We start from the raw sequence: 22,197 nt of genomic DNA on the forward strand, positions 1-22,197 counted from the left end.
CAGTGAAGATGAATTGGTGCTTCAAAGCTCTATGTATGAAATGTGATGGAGTCCCTGCAGCGGTTGTGAGAAGATACCCTGTCAATGTCAAAATGCTGCTCTGTGGGGAAAATGGTAATGAAAGAGTGGTGATGAAACTCTAAAAGGAGCTCTCAGCTCGCCTGTATTGCCTCTGATAGCTATCTAGGAATTCTATCAAAAATACAATCAATTGAAAACTCACACCAGTAGGCCTACAAGGTAACAGAAATCTCTTATGTTAGTACCGATGTCTGGAACACAATAAATGCCGCAGACCGAATCAATACATTCAAAGCGCTGTGCTGAATAAATGTTTGAAACCAAATGTGGCAATGCACCATATGACAAATTATAAATATGGGCTAGGAGATCTGGAAAGAAATAACTTGGACACGGGACAAAACAGCCACAAAACAGTGATTCTCATTTAGTTTATATAGCAGTTGCAACCTGGCATTAAAAAGGTTCACAATTCTCTCAAACACTTTGTCTAGCAACAGAAAAAAGTTTTACTTACATCTTCAATACAGGTTGTCTGATATGTCTACTTTGTCACAGATATTTTGCTTGTTCTCAGACGTTCACTATCGACGGTGCAGAAAGATGTGTGAGTTTGGGGGGATTATCCTGAACCCTCGCTTTTGAAAATGATCTCTCTAAGTGATATGAAGGTAAGACCAGGGCTTATAACCGCGCTTCATACCTTCCTAAAATCCGCTAGCACGAAAGTTTAAAATCACATTATGATGAGCTATAGCATCCCTCCCTGTCCTCTCTCCGATCTCTTCTGCTCAAGGAATGTTCACAAATCTTCTAAAAGCAAAGATGACCTGAGATAAGATATAAACAATGAAGGAAAAAGAGGTGCGTCTTTCATAGGGCATACATTTGACAGGGATCGACAATATTATTTTGGGGGGGCCTCTGTTTTTACAAAGAATACGAAAACACATTGAAATCGCTTTAACAAGGTAGCAACAACATAAGCAAAATGACAACAAGTGTGTTATAGTGAGCATAGATTTAGCACCTTTTCTGGTCGACGTTAGAAACTGTATCGCACACGTCCCCCCCGTGTCCAGAGCCCTGGTCTCACCTGTTTTACACAGCAACAACATGACAACAGGAGGTCAACGTCTGGATTCGAAATAAAGGTGAACGAAAACTGGCGTTTTTTCCTCGCAACGTTTCTGCATTAGGTGACATCCACATCTGCACATTAAAAAGTATATATATATTTGTATTTATATAATATAAATCCATACTCTATTGACAGATTTGTCTACGATGAGCTTAAGAACCACTGATCTCTGGAAGGAAAAAGCTGATTTTGCAAATGTCTATTTTACAACACGGCGTAAACTAATTGTACATCTTTGGAGGGAAAGTAGCTTTCGAAGACCATGTCCCTCTGTCGTCATTACATTGTGAATGCTGTTGAAACACATTAAAAAAAGCATTTACAAACAGGCGTCGATAGAACCAAACGCCGTGCCGTTAAATGCAACTTCAACGGCGGATCTGCAACACCCCTTGGGTCAGGGATTACCATGTTTGGCACATTTTACAAAACGAAGCACAGATCACTTGTAGAAGGACCCTCCGTATGGTTAGGGAAAATGCGTGTATGTGTGTTTAAAACTGCCGAGACAAAAACTGACGGACAGGCCTGATAAAGTTCTTATTTTTGGTGGTAAACTCCGTCCAGGCAGTGATGCTCTGTCATCAGCTATTTGTAGTTTAGAAAAATGAAAACAAATCACATTAGAGCAAACTACACCTTTATACACGTTCTGCTGCCTATCTACGCATTAAAGAGAATGCTGGAGTTGAGTGAGTGTCTTTTCTCTGTTAAAAAGAAAAACGACGTATCGAGCCACGAGGAGGACATAGTAGTCTTTGCGTAATATACACAATGCACCTTGTATCTACATCTGTAATATACAACAAGTACTTTACACCGGACTTGAGAAGTTAAAAAGGAGGTACAAAAAAACAAGCAAATTAAAAAAAGAAAAAGATATAAAGGCTAAGAGTGAGATAGCGCTCCATAAAAAGCATGACGTAACGTAAGAAAATGTCAAAACATGTGTGAAAACTACTTTCTGAGCTTGTGTCCATTGTTGTTTTCTTGTGCTTCACGTAAAGTCAGATTTCTGCACCATGTAGCTACCGCTTTTCCGTTTACGTCCGTAAATATATTCCAATTCTCCCACTGTTTCGGGAAAGTTTAAGTGGTCCGTTCAGTAAAAGACATGCCTTGAGTCTTTCGGAAACCCCTTCCCTAAAATCTTCTCTCGTTCCTGACATTGATCACCGGCTGACTGGCTGGCTGGCAGCCCGCTGTCGCGCTGAACCTAACTGAACGTATGTTGAAGGTGTGTGAGATGTCTACTAGTGTTCATGCACATGCCGGGCTGGTCTGTGTGTCATGTGTCCGTCGGCCAGCCTCCAGCCTGCCTCTACACCCAGGAGTCTGGCGAGGCCGGGTAGTGGCTCGTCTCGTAGTTGAGTTCACTGTACGGACGAGACGCTGAATAAAAGTCCACGTAGTTCCCTGTGGACTTCAGTCCCAGATGCATGGTGCCATCGGCGGCGGGCGGAGGGCGTTTATGAGCTTGGTCCTCGTAGTAAGGCTCCTCAAAGTTGGCTCCTGGGGGAGTCTGAAAGGGAGGATAGGCCTCAGGGGGGTTGCCTTGAGCGGACACCTGACAAAAACAATGAGTGAAATACTGTATTGGAAGACATGGTATAGTTCAGAATCTAGCACAAATAAAATTCACAGTACAAGCCAGAATATTAACTTGTTCATGTGTAAGTTTAAAACACCAGTTTACAAGGGTTTTAGGAATCAATGTATGTTCCTCATTAAGCCCAAGAGCAATTTAATAATACCCAAATGAAAATTGTGTGAAATCTTCTATGACATGAAGAATCCAGTTATGGGTCAGTACACATGGGTCTATATCAGTAGCCAAATGGAGTCTTATTGGACTGAAACGCTGAGATCACATGACCTCCTCCTGTTATCTAATACACTAAAACAAATAAATCATGGCTGACAGTGAATACTAGTATGCATTACCATAACAGCACAGGTAACTAAAAACGTTATGCTATATTGGATCATTTTTTACTGATTTATATCTGTAGAGCTTTTCACGGTTTTGCATCGTTGCAAAACAGCTTTAGATAAAATACACATTAGTGGGGTGACAATATATTAACTTTCAATTGATGCTCTTGTCGTAAATAATTTCACTTTAAGAGGGACAATGGTTACAAACTGACTCTCCACCTCCCTATAGACCATTTCACAAGATGTAAACATTGGTCCAGAAGCACTTCCGCTTTCAGTTTTTGTTTCTTTATTATTTAAAATCTTACATATATAATTAAACCTTACAGATCGGTTAAATATTCTGTTGGTTGTACTTAGTTCAAATGTTTGAGTAGTGAAACAGGAAGTTCTTCTAGAGCCGAATACATCGTTGATCGAATACATTGTCCAAAGTGGTCTATACTTGTATATTGAGTTTCAGTAAACAATTCAATAAACAAAAAAATGATGATTATAAGAAAGACAATATATTATTGTAATATCATAATCGTGAATTATTTTACCCATTAAAGTTGTGATGTGGAAAAACAGATATCGTAAGACAGAGAGTGGAGAAAAATTCTGAAAGATATTGAATTCATATTTTCTCCAATATGCAAACAATATCATCACATTTACTTATTAACAATGGGTTTTTCAGATTGTACTCAGACCATTACATTAAAAATGAAACTAAAAGCTTAAAATCTTAAACATTATGTCAGCAATCTTCAACCGAGGAAGCCCATAGTGATAATGAAATGCATCGTAGGTACACCTTTAAAAATGTTTTCAGTTTTATGAGAAGAATAGCAATTTAAGCTTCACACCAAATATTACCTGTGTATATCTTACCTGGTTATGTTTGATGTCATCCCCAGGAGACATGTAAGCACCTCTGAACAGCGTAGATGTTCCACTTGAGATTTGAGCTGTAAAGATAAAGAGCATTATGGGGATTCTCAAGTATTTTGTTTCATCCATTTGTTTGTCAAACACAGAAACTTTCTGCCTGAATCAGCTGTGCAGACACATGAAATGGAGTCCATGACATTTGTTCAGATGAAGAATTGCAATTTCGCACAAAGATGCGAGAGTGATGTATCAGAAAGCTTTTGGTGGAAGAAATATGTTTGCACCTCAGAGCAAAATATCATCAGTATTATAGGCTTACGATGTAATTCATTAGCTTCGTTTACGGTATATTTGTTGGTCTGTCTGGAAAAACCATCACAGAGTCTATCAACCATTTTTAAGCACCTACTGTATATGAAACTGTTCACCTCTCATCGGAAGAGTCTGCCACCTTACCTGCCATGGCGTCTTTTCTAGAGGTGTGCTCGCCCTTGTTTCCATGGTAACCAGAAATGGTTCCAGTTGACTCATAGTCTGTCTTCCTCTCCTTCAAGCTCATCATTTCCCGAGGGGAGGTGGGGGCACTTGCTAAAAACACGACGAGACAGCCAATAATGAGTAAAGGTAAAAAACAAAAGCCAGACTGTTTGTCCTGACGAAAGCGTCTGGTTAATTTTCGACACATTTGGAAGTACAATGAGATCTCGTTCCATCAAGAGATCTTTTATTTTACATAAAAACCTCATTGACTGTAATGAGGCAATTCTCTGGCTGCTTTTTGAGGCAAACAGGTGTCAGGCTCTCTTTCTAATAGTGTAATGGAATGGGTCAGGTAATTGATTGGTTTTTGTCTGGCTATTGTTCACACTCTTTCAGCAATAATAATGACTTTCACCCTTATTGCCAGTTTTGTTAGCAGAAAAATCGTAGTGTAGCGTAACAAATAAAATGTCAGTCAGCTGACTGGAAATATGATTTGGAAATACCAAGCATTTCATTAACAGTATCAGTCAAAGACAGAAAAAAGAAACTAGTTTTGTAAATATAAATATAGAATATATAAAAGCTACAAAATGATTTAAAATCTATTATATACATACAATAATTCAAGTGTAGCACAAGTATATGATAAAGAAGTTTTCAAGACTGCTCCAGTGAGACTACCAAATAATAACAAATAAAAATCAATAGTGTTTCATCGTTTTATCATCATTTTAAATGATTTGGATTGTTTATTCAGGCTCTGTTTACGGTTCCACCAGTGCACTTGCACAAAACCTCACAAAATGATAAGCTGTTACAAAGCACTGGAACTTTTACTCGCAAATGTAATAGGTGTGGGCAGCAGGTAAAGCAAATGTGCTTCTTGTCTGTAAGTTCGAATAAAACGTGGGCACATTATTAATAGCATATCGTCGCTGTACTTCTGAAACCTTGTAGGTCCACACTGGCTGTTTTTCAGGAAATGGAAAAACACTGTAATTTTGATATGATTTACAAAAAACTTTGAATACTTTTTATTGGCTAGATATTTGCAAAACCCATTGGCAAACATAAAGGGTGAAAAATAATAGTAATGTAATCACGAAATATGGAGATAAGAGGTTGCGATATAATATTCACAAACTCTTAGTGCCGGACACTGTAATATAGGGAAAAAACATGACTGTCAACAGATTTATTTTCTTTAAATATAACTGCTGCAGTGAAAAAAGGGTCACAGAAGGCATCATGATGCCCAAAAACATTATTCGTTCTTATAAAAACATGCAAAAGTACAATATTTCAAAGATGGATATCAAATTGGCCCCAATAAATAATAGCGCATAGTTGAACGTTTCCACTGGAAACGTTTGTCTGAAGAACAGACAGTGCCTGCTGAACAAAGCCTGGCTTAATAAAACAGAACACACTCTTCTGTAGCGCTGTGTAATTAGGATATGCACCCTGACACACAGTACAGCACTCCTACACTCTCTGTCCCAAAGCACTGCCATCAGCTTAAATGGATAAATATCAGGATGTACCCGAGATCAAGGCAGCTGTGTTCCTTCTATGACCAGATAATGGCATAAATACACCTCGCTTGTTTTTTGTCGCGTTAATGTACTTTTTATAGATCAGCCTTGAATGACACCTCTTATCTACCCGCGAGAAAGAGATAAAGATGTTGATGATGACAGAGTCCAAGGGAAATGTCAATGATATCACCCGCTGTCAAAACGCAGTAACATGGAGTGGCTTTTACCTGATCGATTATTGGGCGAGGTCCGCACCGGAGAGATAGATGGAGTGCGAGAGGAGGAATAAGGCCGTTGTCTGTCCCTCTCGATCGTAGATGAAGAGCCAATGAAGTGATACTGAGAATAGCCGTCCTGTCATTACAAAAGATGGCAGTCAAAAGAGAAGCTCGGGCACGGCAGCCTGACGTTTCACAACAGTCGTAAACATAGATAACATGCCTGGTTTTGGACTATGTTTCACACTGTTTATCCTTTACCCGTGGTTAAAAATGATTCCTGTGAGTTTAGGTTTCACGCCGTACATCATAAACCCCGCATGCACGTTTCTGTTTGCACATTTATCTCACATTCTGACCTCCCATTGTTTTACGAAACCAAAAGCAGGGTTTCATCTCCCAGGGTTAAATGTTGTGCTTACTTCCTTTCAAAACTGCAAGTGTAAAACTTTGCTCGCAAGATGATGAAAGTCGTTACCTTCTTATAGAGGCTTCGCAAGTCTCTGTACTGCCACATGCTGTTGAGGACTTGAGATGCTGCTTTCACCACCTTTGGTGTGTGTCTGCGGGAAAACACAGTTCTTGTTCAATTTCGGTAGCAGAACTGTGTTTGAAATGCAGATCAGTTCAAACTGTCTATTTTAATGAACCAATTTATTCAGAGTATTCAGTGATCTGTTTAAATGACATCGCTTGCTGATGATAAAATGTTTATGCAAGCCTTTTGGATTTGTCATGCATTCAAAATCTAAAGGTAAAAGATTGTTGTTTACTGCTGTCTATTGTTTTATTGTTGCAAATAAATTAATCAATTCATTGCATTTTTAATTGACTTCTAAGAAACTGGATTTGTGCCTAGTAGGGCTGTGTATCACCAGCAACTTCACGATACGCATCCCGAAGGCCAAGATGCGGGTCAATTTTTCATATGACAGATTTAGAGCAAAATATACTTTTGGAAAATTGGGATTCATAACAACTTAACAGTTAATGTGTCAAATCAATGCATAAAGTAGTTTAGAGTATGAGTCTAAAGTTCTTATACAGAGACCCTTGTTTCTAAAACAGTTTGTAGGGTTTCTAGGTAACATCATATGTATGCATGTGTTTTACAAATAGACTATATGTATAATGAAAATAAGTATAAATATATGCACATACGTGCAGTCGTAGTCGATAGATATAATAGATTTCATTAAAAAGAAATGTGTCTGATCATTTTGTACTGTGAGGAACACTAGATACAGACTTGTCGCCTTTGCTCCGGGCGATGCCGATGAGTTTCTCGATGCCACCCGCATCACGCAGGGCCTTGGTGTTCTCCATGTTCTTGGTGATGACTTCATGCAGAGCGCAGCAGATCGCTGTGATGGTGTCATCAGACATGCTCTTGCTGGGGGTGCTGCTGGTGCCAGTGGTGTTGTTATTGTTCCCCCCCGGCAGACGATGGACTAGATCCCTCATGGCGTACTTGCCTTTGGGGTTGAGATGAATGAAAACGTATTTGTTAACAGGTGTGCGAATAAAAATATAAGGTATTTTAAATTTTTCGGTAATAAAAAGTGAAAATTGCATTTGTTTCTTTACATTTGGTAATGAAATGATTGAATCACCAAACAGTGAATATCGTAAAATGATACAACGATAAGGTACAACCTGTTTAGTCACATATTCTCTAATGTTTCTAAGTCAAGATCCGAACACTTTACTTGATATTGTGGCATATTTGACATCTTCGCATATTCAGTCGTGGAAAGAATTAAAAGACCATTTTACATTTTCATTTAATTCAGTGTTTGTTGAATTTCAACAAAATCAAACCTCAGGAATGACAAAGTCATCCAACTGCAACGTGAAAGAGACATCAACTGAACTTAGATAGAACTTTTCCACAATACATGTTCAATTCCTCTTGTAAAAGTGTGTATGAACTTGTTTTCTTTGCAGTTTTTGGGGCCTGAAAAAATATAGAGCATCTTCTCTGTTCATTTTGTCCTGTTTTCATTTTCTGCAAATAAATGTTGTATATATATTTATACATTAAATATTTTAATTAGAAATTTAAGAGAAATTGAGTTTTATCAGAATGAAACAAAAATTATCATTTGACCTTAACACATATCTAGAAATAGTACATTTTGTAAAAAAATATTTTGAAATGGTCTCTTAACTTTTTACCTTTTTATTGTAGCTACATATATTTAGTATCAACACTACCTAAGAATTGCACATTGTTTAGTCAGGTGTGAGATCCACAGGCCTTTCTGTGGTACAGATATTGGATTTGACATTTGATTGGAGGGACTGAGATTCGACTGTGGGCATTCGGAGCTCTTTAAGTGCTCTGCGGAGGAGGTGGCGGCTGAACCTCAGGGTTGCTCCGACTGCAGCCTTGAAAATGCCAAACCCTCTGATATACCTGCATCATTACACAGCAGCTCGCTTACACTTAAACGTGACCATGAAATGCTTATTCCCACCGGGGCCGAATCTCTCCGCAATAACCTGCACTAGAAAAACCTCTTCCACCGACACTCATTGAAATCACATGAAGGAAAGGTTCCCATGAGCACTTGCAGCTTTGCCTGTTCAATTATTGATTTCGCTAAATGATGGAGGACATTTGTACAGCTCTTTCCGTAATTAACCCGAGGGATCGGTATTCCGGGATGACGTCTCGACATTTGTACAGTTCGGCCATGTTCCTCTTTGCCCTACATTTCTCAATGGATTTGCACGTCTTCCGACTCGCGCAGGGGCCGGGTCTGGACTGAAAGAATGAGAGCCGTTACCATGGAGACACGGGGCCCATCAGAATACGCAAACTATTAAAAAGATCAACAGTCTCTGGGTGTCGCGAGCAGCCATTCAAACAACCACATCTAAAACGCATGAATACACACACAAAGGAAATAAATCTTGAAAGGCCTCTACCTCGCAAGTAATTTAAGGGTACACATAGCTCTTCGGCTGAAGTCAAAGAGAAAATGTTAGCTTGAGGCAAATACACCTTGGCATCCCACACATACCTATGAGTTCCTTGTTCCTGACATCGAGGGCCATGTTTCTGAGAGCCGTGGCCACAGCACACACCACTCGATCATTGTCTATTCTCAGCAGCTCCACCAGAATGGGCAGGCCTTTCTCTTTCCTCACCGCCGCTCGAATATACACCGACCACTACAGACACATGACACACATAACAGCGGAAGTCAAAAGGATTACAAAAAGAAACGCTAGGATGGCATCTTAACAACTTTGCTAACATGTTTCTTCTAAAATGATGCTGGAGAACAACCAAGGGATCACGGTTAACATACGGTTAGAAATTGAGCTACAGTGTGCAGTTAATGTGGAAAGAATTTTTCAGCTAATTGTTTTATTTTATTTAAAGGAATAGTTCACCAAAATCTAAAGGTTCTCATAAATTACTCATTCACAACATTTTGTATTTACCTTTTCGGTGTATATTTTATTTGGAGCCTTGTAGACCCCCATATACACTATACCAGTCAAAAGTTTGGAAACCCTACTGTTTGTTTATATATTTTTTCAATTTAGAATATTAGTAAACTCAGGGAATAACACAATTGTGAGAATTATGTTGTGACTAAAAGCATCCAAAATAAATTAACAATGTGTTATTTTGAACATCTTCAAAGTTGTCTACTTTTGTCTAGAATTTCGAAATAAATGTATGATGTTTCCTGTTGGACTTTTGTTGGCTGTTTTTGATTCATTATTTGGTCCAAATAATCCATTTAAAATTAATTTTCTAATTAAAAGAATAAATGAATATGTTGGGTAAACTACACACCATCAGATAACAAGATTTTGATGTCTTTTGACTGGCACTGTATCCGATAAAATAATTGGCATTTTAATAGAAAACTGCTTTTTTTGTTCAGCTGAAGAAAGGAAGCCATATACAGTACATCTAGGATGGTATGAGGATGAGTAAATTATGAACAAATTTTCATTTCTGGGCAAACTATTTCTTTAATGTTAAAATTCACATTGGACTCTCTATTTCTTCATATCTATTTTGACTTTCTTGCCTTGTCAAATCTAAGCACAGTTTGTGATATTGCCTTGATCTTTTCTGAAATGTGAGCTCACTAGGTCTCCTCAGGACAAACATCTGAAACGCAGTAGACTTTGTTCTCCATCTCAGTTCTTTGCTGTCTTGAAAAATACAACTGATCTATTTTTTTAAACTAGATTTGCACAAAAGAATCAACAAACAGAACAAAATAACCTTGACTGGGAACTGCTTTTATTTCTGTGTTGAAGTAATGGTGGACAATAGAAGATTATAAGGAGCTAAATTGGTGAATTTGACACTGAATGTGAGTCATTCTTTGGACTTTCATGACTTTGCATGGATATTGGCAATACAAGACAAATAGAAGCTCTTTTTAAGGTGTTTCCAGATGAAAGAAGTGAGTTTTAGCTATTTTACACAGCTTGTCTATTCCTAAATTGTTCTCAATATACAGTTCAAATCTTTAGATTGTATGTACATTAGATAACAACAATCCTATGAATTTAAAGGGATAGCTCAGATTTCTTCTGCACAACACAAAAGACAAAATTTTCATTTTTGGGTGAACTGATTAATAGGAGACAAGTCATCAAAGCTAGAATTAATGTGTACTTGTGTATCAGGGTTTATGTTTGTGGTGGGTGTCAGAGCCCGTCTGATGGCTCTTATGGTGCAGGTTTACTCACAGGTTTTAAGGTGGGGCCTACCTTCCAGCTACCCGCTGCCAGGTTCTGTAGAGCCCCTGCCGCTCCCTCCAGGGTGTCTGGGTTTGAGCATTCGGACAGCAGAGTTAGGTAAGGTTTCACTATAGATGGGTGCCACAACATCTGTAGTCCCTTAGGAGGATCACTGGAGTCAGGGAAAGGCCCAACACCATCCCACTGAAGGCAGAGACAGAGTCCATGTAAGTCCATTTACTCAATGCAAGATATCAATAAAAGTGTCATTTCATTTTATTTATATATAAAACTGTCACATCCAGAACTGGAACCTAATGCGAACAAACTGCTGAACCCTCTACAAGTATTTACAGTGGCTTTAGTTTGGCTATACAGTTCTGTCATGACAACTCTGGGAGGGTTTGGCATGGTAGTGTACATGACATATAAATGTATTTGGTCTTGGCGGAATAGATCTGCTGCGGTAGAGCAAGTAAGGAGACTTGCTACTGCCAATACATTCATAACATGTTGCTGTGTGCATATAAGGAATGCTGCTGCAAATATTATATATATGAATAAACCCCCATAGCTTACATGATCACCTTGTAGCAGATCTATACAGGTGGAGCTGGGGAAGGAGGAGGGTTTCTGAATGCCATGTGCCGCTACAACAATCACTAGCCAATATTTAAACGTAGAGCAGCAAGCTCATTGGCAGCTGATGCGGAGGGAACCAATCAGCTTCACCGTGTAGTAAGTTACTATGTCAGATTGGTTTAGAATTTAGGACTGCGCCATATAGAGTGTCATGCCAGAACGACATCTGCCGTTTATAAACGTTACTGTATACCTTTACAAAAAGATAGTCTGGTGGTATATGAGAAATAAAGTTGTCTTATCTTCTATGCTTAAAGCTGTCATTTAGGATACAGAGTAATTGAAAGATGAGCAAACTCAACCATCATACAACCAGATGTGCATTTGCATCTTTGTTAAAGAACAGATGACTCCCGGACAATTTAGTTATTTAAAAGTCACAATGAGAAGTAATACCACCTTTTACCTCACCATTCATCCCATGCAAATGCTGAACAAACACCCCCGATGGCCCTATCTACATCTGTTTTCAGAAACTAAATGAAATCAGCCTGGAAAATACGTAATTATCCACTGGAGTAGGACGAGTGTCGATGCAGGCGACCCGCACGCGAATACCGCTAAGTGATGCTAATTGCCTCCAGCTGCAGGGATAAATACCCCAGGCCCACCTGATCGTGGCTCTTCTTTTTCTTTTTCTTCTTGCCCCAGCAGCCGGAGCTCTCAGCATCCTTGCCGCTGGCGTCGGTGCACAGAACCCCGTCCAGCTCCTCCGATCCCATCTGCTGCCCTTGAGACGTCTCCGCAGCCAACCTGTATGACAGGTTCCGCAGGATACACACGCAGTTCTCGATAGTCTGGAAAATGATTCACAAAGAGAGAAACGTTTTTAGAAATCATTTTAAAGAACAAGTGTACATGGAAATACTAGCGATCCTGCCCACCTGCACAATGGAAGACTGTCATGACAAGACAATATTTATCAGTTTGACTTTACTTGACACAGTCACTATTCCAAAACCTATTGTGCATCTTAGAGATAGTGCCAGTTGCCTTTTAAAAATGAATCCTAACCATCACGCACCAACACAAGTGACTGATTTGGAACGCTCTCCAAGATATAGGCTTCACACCCTCTGAATTCATCTTATAGTTTGACTTGCATTTACATTTTTATGCAACTTACATTACATTCAAGGTATATTTCATCACTACGTGTGTTCCCTGGGAAGTAAAGCGGTCTTCATGCAATACTCTACCAACAGGAGACACATCTTGAACTCCAGCAGGAACACTACTTGAAAGCCGTACTTTGGTAAGCATTAATATTAAGATTATCATTTTTTATTAAAACATATTTTTAACACTTGTCAGAATAGAAATAAATGTAATCAATATTCCTTCTGTCCATTTCTAGGGTTATTTAAATCGAGGAATCCATGCAGGCAGCATCTTTATAATTGGCTATTAATCATGATTATTACACGGCGTTCTGTAATACTTGATTCTGATTAGCCAATCGCCTCATTCTGAGGTCTGATATTCCCACAAAAATAACATTACACAAAAATGAAAACAAATTTTCTGGCAAAAGCCCATTCCTGGCATTTAACCGTTGTGTCACTAATCCCTATAGTGTCAAGCATGAAAGTGCCAAATGCATCCTAAAGGGATAGTTCACCCAAAAATAAAAATGTTGTCATCTCCCCTAAAACTGTTGTTCCAAACCGTAAGGCCGATAGGTTGTGACTCAGTCAGATGGTAGTAGTCTTGCTCGCTACTCAGATACACAGACTCAGCCAAGTCGGTCCATCGCTACAGCAATGCCAAATGTGTTTGCCACGTATCTCCTAAACCGCTTGTCGCACACCCAAGTGTTTCGTATCAATGGAATCCTTCACTCAAGACAAACAAAACATTTATCTCCGATTTTTTTAAAATTGGGGGGCATCAAAAGTTCTAAATTGGCGGAGCCTATTACACTAAATAGCCATAACTCGAGAACGGTTTGAGATATCTTCATGGGGCTTGAAATATATGTGAAGACCATCTGTCTGAGGTCATGTACACTTGGTGGCTCTTTGATGGTAAAAATAAACATCACAATAACTACGCAATCGATAGGCCATTTTCAGGCTTATAACTTCGTCTGCGGTTGACGGCTTTTCATGGGAATTGTTCCTGAATCATTGCCAAGACCTACTGCGTTTAAGTTCTTAAAAAACAATCACATATATCTTCAAGGTTAAGGTATCTTCGTAACTGTTACTCCGATCGAGACGAAACCGCCGTAGTAAACATGAAACATTTAGTGGTTTACTACTTGAGAAAGCCCAAAGCCCAAATGTCAAAAATCTTAGTATATATGTTATGTATATTTATATAGCTCAGTGGTAAGAGCATTGCGTTAACAACTCAAGGTTGTGGGTTGATCCCAGGGGATTGCAGATACCTATGTAACATGTATAGGATAATGCAATGTAAGTCGCTTTGGATAAAAGCGTCTGCCAAATGCATAAATGTAAATATTTCACGTGTTGATCAATGGTCATAATCCAAAGGACCTGCATTATGGCGCCACCTATAGTTAATAAATGACTGTTAAAAACCTTTTATTGAACACAGTATGTCCTTCTGCATCATGTGAGTGTGTCTTTATACTTTGTGTGTCGTGTGTAAATAAGAGTGTGCCTGTATGTGTGTCTGTGTGTGATAGAGGTCACAAGTTAAATTGCTTGTAAACCAAAATTGGCTAATCAGCCAGACCCATTGGGGAGCAACACAATGCATTTAGGCATTAAAAGACTTGCTAAAGTTCAAACCGAGCATCACGATGGGGAAGAAGTGGAATATATAGTGTGAGGATATTTTCTTGACACACGATGGGCAACTTAGTAAAAACTGAGCATAGTTTAAATGCCACAGTCTACCTGAAGATTGTTGCTGACCATGCCCATGGTCTAATCTCTTAATTACCATGGGATACACATATTCTGATGGCTACTTCCAGCAGGATAATGGGCCATGTCACAAAGCTCAAATAATCTGAGACGGGTTTCTTGAACATGACAATGAGGTAACTGTACTCCAATGGCCTTCACTGTCACCAGATCACTATTCAGGTGGCTTTGCTGAAGGAACGCTAAATATGTCCAGGATAGAGAGGAGAGGGACACAGATGATCTTTGCAGCTGTGTTCACTTTTCACTGAAGGACCTTGCCATCTGGAGCACTGCAGTGCGTACTATATGTGCATATGTTTGTAAGCATGCATAGTCTGTATGAACCATTACTGACCAACCTGTTTGTGGTGAGCAAGGTGGGTCAAGAGCTGTGAGGGAAAGTTGCGAGGCCGGTCACGTAAGTGATAACCTGTGTCAGCCGTGCACCGGTCTCGCATCTCTCACAGAGGAGTTCCGGGAGCATAAGAGAGGAGCGACAACATGGGAAGTGCGATAGAGGACCAGACCTGGACATTATGTTGCGTCAGCGAGCTGCCAGCATTTTAAGTTAGTTTTATAGTTTGTTTATTTAATTAAATGTTGTTTTACATTCGCCGGTTCCCGCCTCCTTCCTTTTATTGAACCGTGTTACACTGTCGTTTTTTTCTGGGTGTGGGGCGGGGTATCATCCATTATGGATGTGTTAGGGTGTGAGTCCTGAGCCTAGTTGACAACGGCAAAGGTGCCTTATACGCCTTAAAATGCTCGAACCCTGGTAATTGCTGCATGCAGCTATATTTATTATAAGTATCGGCTTGACATGCTGCCTTTTTAGGCATCTCACTAGGTTTTGGAATTTGTCTTTTTCTATTTGATAGACAATCTATTCTCTTAGTGAGGCCTGTGCATTATTGAGCTTTGAATTCTTTAAAGTCAGCTGTTAAATTAGTCTTCTGGACGGACTCCAGTAGAGAGCTGAAGAAACTAATCCTATTGTGATGAGCAGTGAGGCAGGGAAAAACAAAGAGGACGACTTTGATCTTTTAAATGCTTACTGAAGGATTAAACCTTGACAGTGTTTTTTCTCACTCAAACTGGTTCTCACAAAGTATTATGCCAGTAACAGAGACCCCTCTAAAATCAAACAAAACACAGGCTCGGTATAAAGAGGTGTGTTACTGGATGACAACATTTTGTAATTACCATAAACCTTTCTTAATAGCAACCAAAGCGCATAAGGAGGAGTTCTTTTGTTGCTTCTTATGTTGCTGTTAAATGCAATTGTATGACTGACATACATCTGTCTGACACAATGTCATTCATTATTTTGGGGAAAAGCTGTATGAATGAGCACTGCTGATCTGTATCATTCTGTAGCAGGTGCATTAGTGATGGTTAAAAACTGAGCCGGGATGATATACTGATCATTCCCACTATAATCTGCAATGCTTGCATTGGCAATATAAAATTTAGTAACTTTGTGAACATTGTAATAATTTGTAATAAAGTGTTTTTTATTTGGCCAGACAGATTCATTAGACTGTTAAACTTGCGAGTGTGAGTGTATTAAGATATAGATGTTTCAATAATGTTTAATTTAAACTTAAAATTAAAAGCAACAATACAGACGGCAAATGTAATTAATTTCTGTAAATCAGTTCAGACTCTCTATTTCCATGAACAGATAGCAAACTCAAGAGATTCTATCTATATTGCACAAGCTATTCTTTTTTATGAAGAGAAACATACTGACATCTCATGCATTTTCATGGGATCGACCCATATTCGGAAAATATTGCAAATAGATTTGGTTACAATGGCTCTTTAGTTAAAATAATGCTGGTTATTCACAGCAAGTACACATACCACATATTGTCCAAAGGCAACAATACAGCATTCCTTTTCTATCACCATTCCCTAGTGTCACCCCAAAATTCTGTCATCATTTACTTACATTCAATTCTGTATAAATGTCTTTGTTCTGATGAACACAGAGTAAGATATATTTATATATAATTGGAAGAATGCTTGTAATCAAAAATGTTTGGACCCCATTGACCACCATAGTAGGAAAAAAATACCTCAAAAGAAGATATTTTGAAGAATGTAGGAAAGCAAACAATTCTGGGACACTTTTGACTTCCATTGTCAATTGTCATACTATGGTAGTCAATTTGGTCCAAGAACTGTTTGTTTACAAGCATTCTTCTTAATATATTTTAGAGGATTTTTATACAGGTTCGGAACAACTAGTGAGTGAGTAAGCCATGGCAGCATTATAATTTTCATGTGAACTATCCCTTTAAATTTCAGCCGCTATTAGATTATTAATGATTATCTTAAATCAATTTTTTTATTTAGCCTTGTTATGCAAGCACTGTTGAGCTTGTGCAGAGGCTGCAGCTTTTGCCAGAGGGGAACTGATATCCCCTGGTTAGGCCTGGTTTCCCTCTGAGGTTCTTTTCTCCTCCAATGGAGTTTTGGGTTCATCTCCACCATTTACATACTGTTTTTCACTGTTGCCTGGCCGGGGGGGGCTGCTAGAATTTTATAGTTTTATTTAATTAACACTGCATATAGGAATTTGTAGTCTGTCTGACAACAGTGAAACAATGAAAATTGTAAAAAGCGCTATATTGACTTGACGTGACTTGACTTTAAGCTGCATGTGTATTTTGTTGGTCTAGACAATTTTCTAAGCAGGAGATGCATGGGGTAACAAAGATATATATATTTTTGTCACTGTAACATTTAGTAGTGGAAAACGGGTAAGCAGGTGTAGAAATGTTGTGCTCAAAAAAACACGGCTGGACGTCGAAACTGTACAACTACACCTAGAGTTCTCTATGACTCTTCACTCAATGCATAGAAAGACAGAAGAGAGAAAGGTCAAACCTTGCTGTCGATTTCGCTGGTGCCCAGGGCCGTCTGAATGACATAAAGCAGAGCATCAGTGAGCCCCTCACACTCCCTCATCCTGCGGCGGGCCTCTTCTCCGGCTGAGCTCACGTTCCTGCAGAGAACACGGTCACACACATGGCAGACAATGTCAAGCATGTATTATCCACACATGTGCCATTGATTCAACACTCAATACAAAATCAACAAAGGGCAGATGGCCTTCGACATCAATAAGCTCTCCATGGATTCTGCCTCAGCACATTGTAAAGTAACTTTTCTCTTTTTAACATTTTTGGCAATGTTTATTGACCATATGGACAGAGATAGAAAAAGAAAAAGGACAAGAAATGACTTAGAGATGCAAATGACTCCAGGTTTGAACTCATCTGCGTGTGCACAATGGCTCAATATACAAGTTTACAGTATGCCATAGTGATAGTATGTCATTCTAAACCTTAAAGACTTTCTTCTCCACAACACGCAATATATTTTAAAGAACACTGATTACCAAACAACACTGACCCCCATTGACTTCCATTGTTTGGACACAAACCCACTGAAACATTTCTCAAAATATCTTTAGTCATTTACAGGTTATGAGCAGGGTCTCTCTCCCTCTCCATTAAGCTTCTTAAGGGATACGTGTGTATCTCTGGACTAGTTGATAGTCCAGGCGGCTGCAGGTGTGTTTCTGCACTGTCCAACCATTAAATATTCAATCAGACTTCTAGTTCCTCAGCCATCCACGAAGAGGATTAATTATCAGGCCAGGCATGGGCAGCTTAGTCCAGTCATCCATGAGCTAAAGTGACTCAGCACTTTCTACAATCCCACTGGTTTAAACCTTCACACTGGTACACAGGACAGAAGTGATGCCTTTGAGAAACTACGCAATGTAAATCGCTGTTGAAGGGATAGTTGCCAAAAAAAACATTCTGTCATAATTTACTCAACCTGTTTCATCTTTCATGTGGAAAACAAAAGATATTTCGAGGAATGTTTCAGTGTTTTTGTGTCCATACAATGGAAGTCAACGGGGCCAATGTTGTTTAGTTACCAACCATCTCCAAGATATCTTGTCTTGTGTTCTGCAGAAGAAAGAAAGTCAAACAGATTTGAAATGACATGAGGGTGAGTAAATGATGAAAGGATTGTCATTGGCCCTTTAATGTCAAGTCTCCAGAAGTTAGCCTTTGAGCTCCCAATTGCAAATGACGTCACCGCACATCTTGCTCTTACAAAAACAATAAAATGGCAAAGAGCTAAAAAATGCAATAACGGCATCAGAATTAAAGAAGTGTCCAAAACACGCAGCAATGAAATGAATCAGACAGGCTATTTAGATGATATACATAAAGCGGACTCCCCAGACAAGCATCTGACACAATGCCGGAGGATTTCCACTGCCAGGTCCACAATCACACAGTGTTCACCACTATTCCAGAACTAAAGAACCGTATTTTGGTATCCAGACCAATAATGGGAACACCATAATCCAGCTAAACTGGCAGAATGAGCTGCTCTCCTGTGATACGCCGGCACAAAATGGTCCAGAAAATGTCCAAATTCATCTAATAGCACTGAATCTATTTATTCAAATCAATTAACTCAATTTATCAGCGAACGGCTCCTGGAACAGTCTCAAACATAATTCACAAATGTGTTTGGATGACACATAACCAGACAGCTATTATCAAGTGGTGTGTTACTGCCCGTCGAGACCACAATATACCGTGACATTTCTAAAGGCCCAAAATTCATCATCCAGTGGGGAATATCATGTCTCGCTTCACTCAGAACGAAGTAAACCCTCTGCTATTAACATAATATTTGCATAAATCTTATTTAATCATCACTTGGATTGTTATTAAATAATGGAGTGTTTCTAGGTGAAGATTAAGCCCCTTGAATATAGCGTGATTGTTTTTTTTCTAAATACCACATGAGTGATGCCGAGTCTGCACTGAGGATGAATATTGATAAACGATACAGATTTGGGAACTGAAAAACGGTTGGAACCAAATAATTTTATTGACTTTATTGAATATAGATGTTGCACATACACTTTGAATGGGAGTAAAGTAGAAACTGTACCTGAGGCAACCGGTAGCATTGCGGAGCACCTGTGAGGAATGCAGGTGCAGTTTGCGATCGTCCTGATGGGGAGAGGTGTCCCAGCCCGAGTGAGGAATAATGACTGTGTTGGTCAGCACTGCAAGAGCGTCCTGAATTATTGGCATTTTCAGAGCATCGCACGAGGACAGATTCCACAGCACACCTACAGTGTACACAGACAAATAAACCAACACGGTTTATCAAGAAGTGAATAAGTAACTGTACGTCCATGTGAATAACAATTGTTGTTGTCTTATTTACATACTAAATACAAGCTTTGCATTAGGCTAAAGATTATGCAATTATGAATATTGTATGAGGTCTTGGTTTAGGGCCTTCAAACTAAATTATTTTCAATGCTCTTACTGTGTCAACAGTTCTTGTTAGCACACTAAAGTGGACAGTCCTGGCCACATAACAAGAATGAACTGTGAACTGCTTGAAATTTTAATACGGCTGCACCATGACTGTCCACTGTGAATTATGATGCAGCATGCATGCCATTTGTTTTGTTTTGTTTTGTGCTGTGCTCCACCCTGCACTGTTGCGACACTATTGTTTCTTAAAGTCATAGTTCACCCATAAAATATTGAATTTTCCAAGCATTATTATATCATTTCAAACCTGTATGTCTATATCCCTTTAATCCTACTCATGTGGGCACCCCAGTGCTGCAGATTTGGTGCCAAAAACTCAATAGCTTAATCAGTAGAACTGGCTCAGTTCTGGGTCAAAACCGTGACCCCCTGAAGCTGGTGTCTGAGGAGAGGAACCTGTCCGATCTCTTGGCAATCATGAATAACACACCGAATCTTTCATGAGACCCCTGCTGCTTAGGAGTTCTGTACAATGTAGGAGGGAACGTATGAAGGTTTTCTCTAGTATTTACAAAAAGACTTATGCTAGGGGTGCTGATAGACACCTTCTGAAAGAGAACAGCATCTAGATCCAAAAATTTGCGATGCTCATGCTGTTTTGACCATTTTGAAGTCTTTGTCAAAAAACGATTTCCTCAACTTTTTGTTCAGAATGTTGAATTTTTGAAGAAAACTACCCACATTTAGGAAGACATAAATTGTCTTAGATAGATAGTCATTTTTCAATTGATGGACATTTAGATTGCTCACTAAACTGAAACACAAGGGAGTCGCAACATCTCATTGAAGCATCTCCTAACAACTCATCATCTGACATTTATGAAATGCCTCGAAAAGCAAAATGCAGACAGCTCTCATGAATTGCCTCTACACAATGACTCTAAAGGGTATTAAGAAGAGTCATTATACACAAGTCCCCAAGGAGTCTATGCTAAGTACTGGTATTATCTTTAATTATAATAGAGCTTACCAATTAGAAAATCATTAACGAATCATTTAATGGGTAGTTGAGTCTACAGTAACAAGTATACAGATGATTTCTTGAGATCTGTTAAAATATATGGAAAACAATGAAGTAAAGGTCTTTAGTCTCAAATATCTAAGACCCAGCATTCCTAAGCAAAGATTTCCAATTGCCCTCCATTTATTCTCATTTAGGTCTAGAGGAAATAAGAAAAACATTTCATCTGTGATTTTATGTGTAAGATGGTCCAAAATCTCACTCCACATTACTTTACAGTTCATTATTTATTGGACAAATGATTTCTCACTGGAATGTTGCATTGTGCCTACTGTTGGACACTAGCTGAGAGAGTGAACAAAAGAAGAGAAGCGTAATGGTTAGTTAGATGTGTGTAGTGTGTTTTCATTACCTGTGAGCAGCTCTCTGATCTCCACGTCTGTAGTCTTGCGCAGGAGCCGCACGAGGGCGGGGATCCCACCGCAGTTCTTCAGCGCAATCTTGTTGTCATCATTGGCCTTGCCGTAAACCAGGTTCCTGAGAGCGCCGCAGGCACTCCTGTGCACGTCGGTCATACGGTGGTCCAGCAGGTCCACCAGAAGCTGGATTCCACCCTGTCTTCGTATCTGATACACAGTGCCAGAAGAATAATCAAGTCACTATGAAAAAATGTCAAATGTCAATTCTTTTTTTTTATACGGAATATTGTAAGAATTACCTCTGATTTTATCTTGTTGTCTCCAAAGCACAGGTGCTGTAGGTAGGCTGCAGCATTGGACTGTACTGATGGAAACTGATGCTGCAGCATTTGAATGACCTCTGGCAGTTCAGGATCCCTCCAGCCAAATTCCCTGAGGACGCACACACACGCACAAATGCTATCGCATGCGGAGGAGTCGTGCACACAAAACAATGCAACATCAAAAGCTGCAAGGACAACATTTCTTTATCTGGAAATGCATTTAATATGAATCATTCTGTGTAAACATTTAGAAATTCTCCTCTCTGTGGTGTCTGAATACGTTTCTCTTCACAATTAATCAAACTGAATGCAATCCATCCCAAATTTACACAAACATCTGTGGTCTCCTGCTGTTAAATGCACTACTTGTCTGCTTTGAAAATAGTCAAACAGAGAAACAACGACACTAAACAGACGAAACTAAATTAAATCAAATTAACCTCAAAATATGGCGCATGACTGTTTTGCTAAGAGGAAAACAAATGAAGATAAGAACAAAGAATGAGAAACAAATGTTTCACAGCCACTACATGTCGGGAATTATTTTTCCAATTCTGATTTGTAATATTTTGCAAAGAAATGATAGATGTGAGTAATGTATACAGGCAGATACATCCTCCGCAGTAATGGTGGGCCTATC

The 22,197-nt window shown here is 39.2% G+C and overlaps 1 protein-coding gene across 1 annotated transcript in view; it reads right to left on the reverse strand.

Moving 5' to 3' along the window:
• Window positions 1–437: 437 nt before the first annotated feature.
• ctnnd2b (catenin (cadherin-associated protein), delta 2b) overlaps window positions 438–22,197 on the reverse strand; it is an 85,529-nt gene continuing 63,769 nt past the window's right edge. Inside the window, exons 11-23 of the mRNA XM_079453829.1 lie at window positions 21,534–21,666; window positions 21,228–21,441; window positions 19,457–19,640; window positions 17,357–17,474; window positions 12,191–12,376; window positions 10,968–11,141; window positions 9,245–9,395; window positions 7,465–7,690; window positions 6,694–6,778; window positions 6,225–6,351; window positions 4,433–4,564; window positions 3,977–4,053; window positions 438–2,729 (exon numbers count right to left, since the gene is read on the reverse strand). Coding sequence (XP_079309955.1) covers window positions 2,484–2,729; window positions 3,977–4,053; window positions 4,433–4,564; window positions 6,225–6,351; window positions 6,694–6,778; window positions 7,465–7,690; window positions 9,245–9,395; window positions 10,968–11,141; window positions 12,191–12,376; window positions 17,357–17,474; window positions 19,457–19,640; window positions 21,228–21,441; window positions 21,534–21,666 — 2,053 coding nt within the window. The 3' untranslated portion in view covers window positions 438–2,483. The remainder of the gene's footprint in view (window positions 2,730–3,976; window positions 4,054–4,432; window positions 4,565–6,224; window positions 6,352–6,693; window positions 6,779–7,464; window positions 7,691–9,244; window positions 9,396–10,967; window positions 11,142–12,190; window positions 12,377–17,356; window positions 17,475–19,456; window positions 19,641–21,227; window positions 21,442–21,533; window positions 21,667–22,197) is intronic.

The sequence above is a fragment of the Barbatula barbatula genome (assembly GCF_947034865.1).
Source record: "Barbatula barbatula genome assembly, chromosome: 3".
In the NCBI taxonomy this organism is placed as follows: domain Eukaryota; kingdom Metazoa; phylum Chordata; class Actinopteri; order Cypriniformes; family Nemacheilidae; genus Barbatula; species Barbatula barbatula.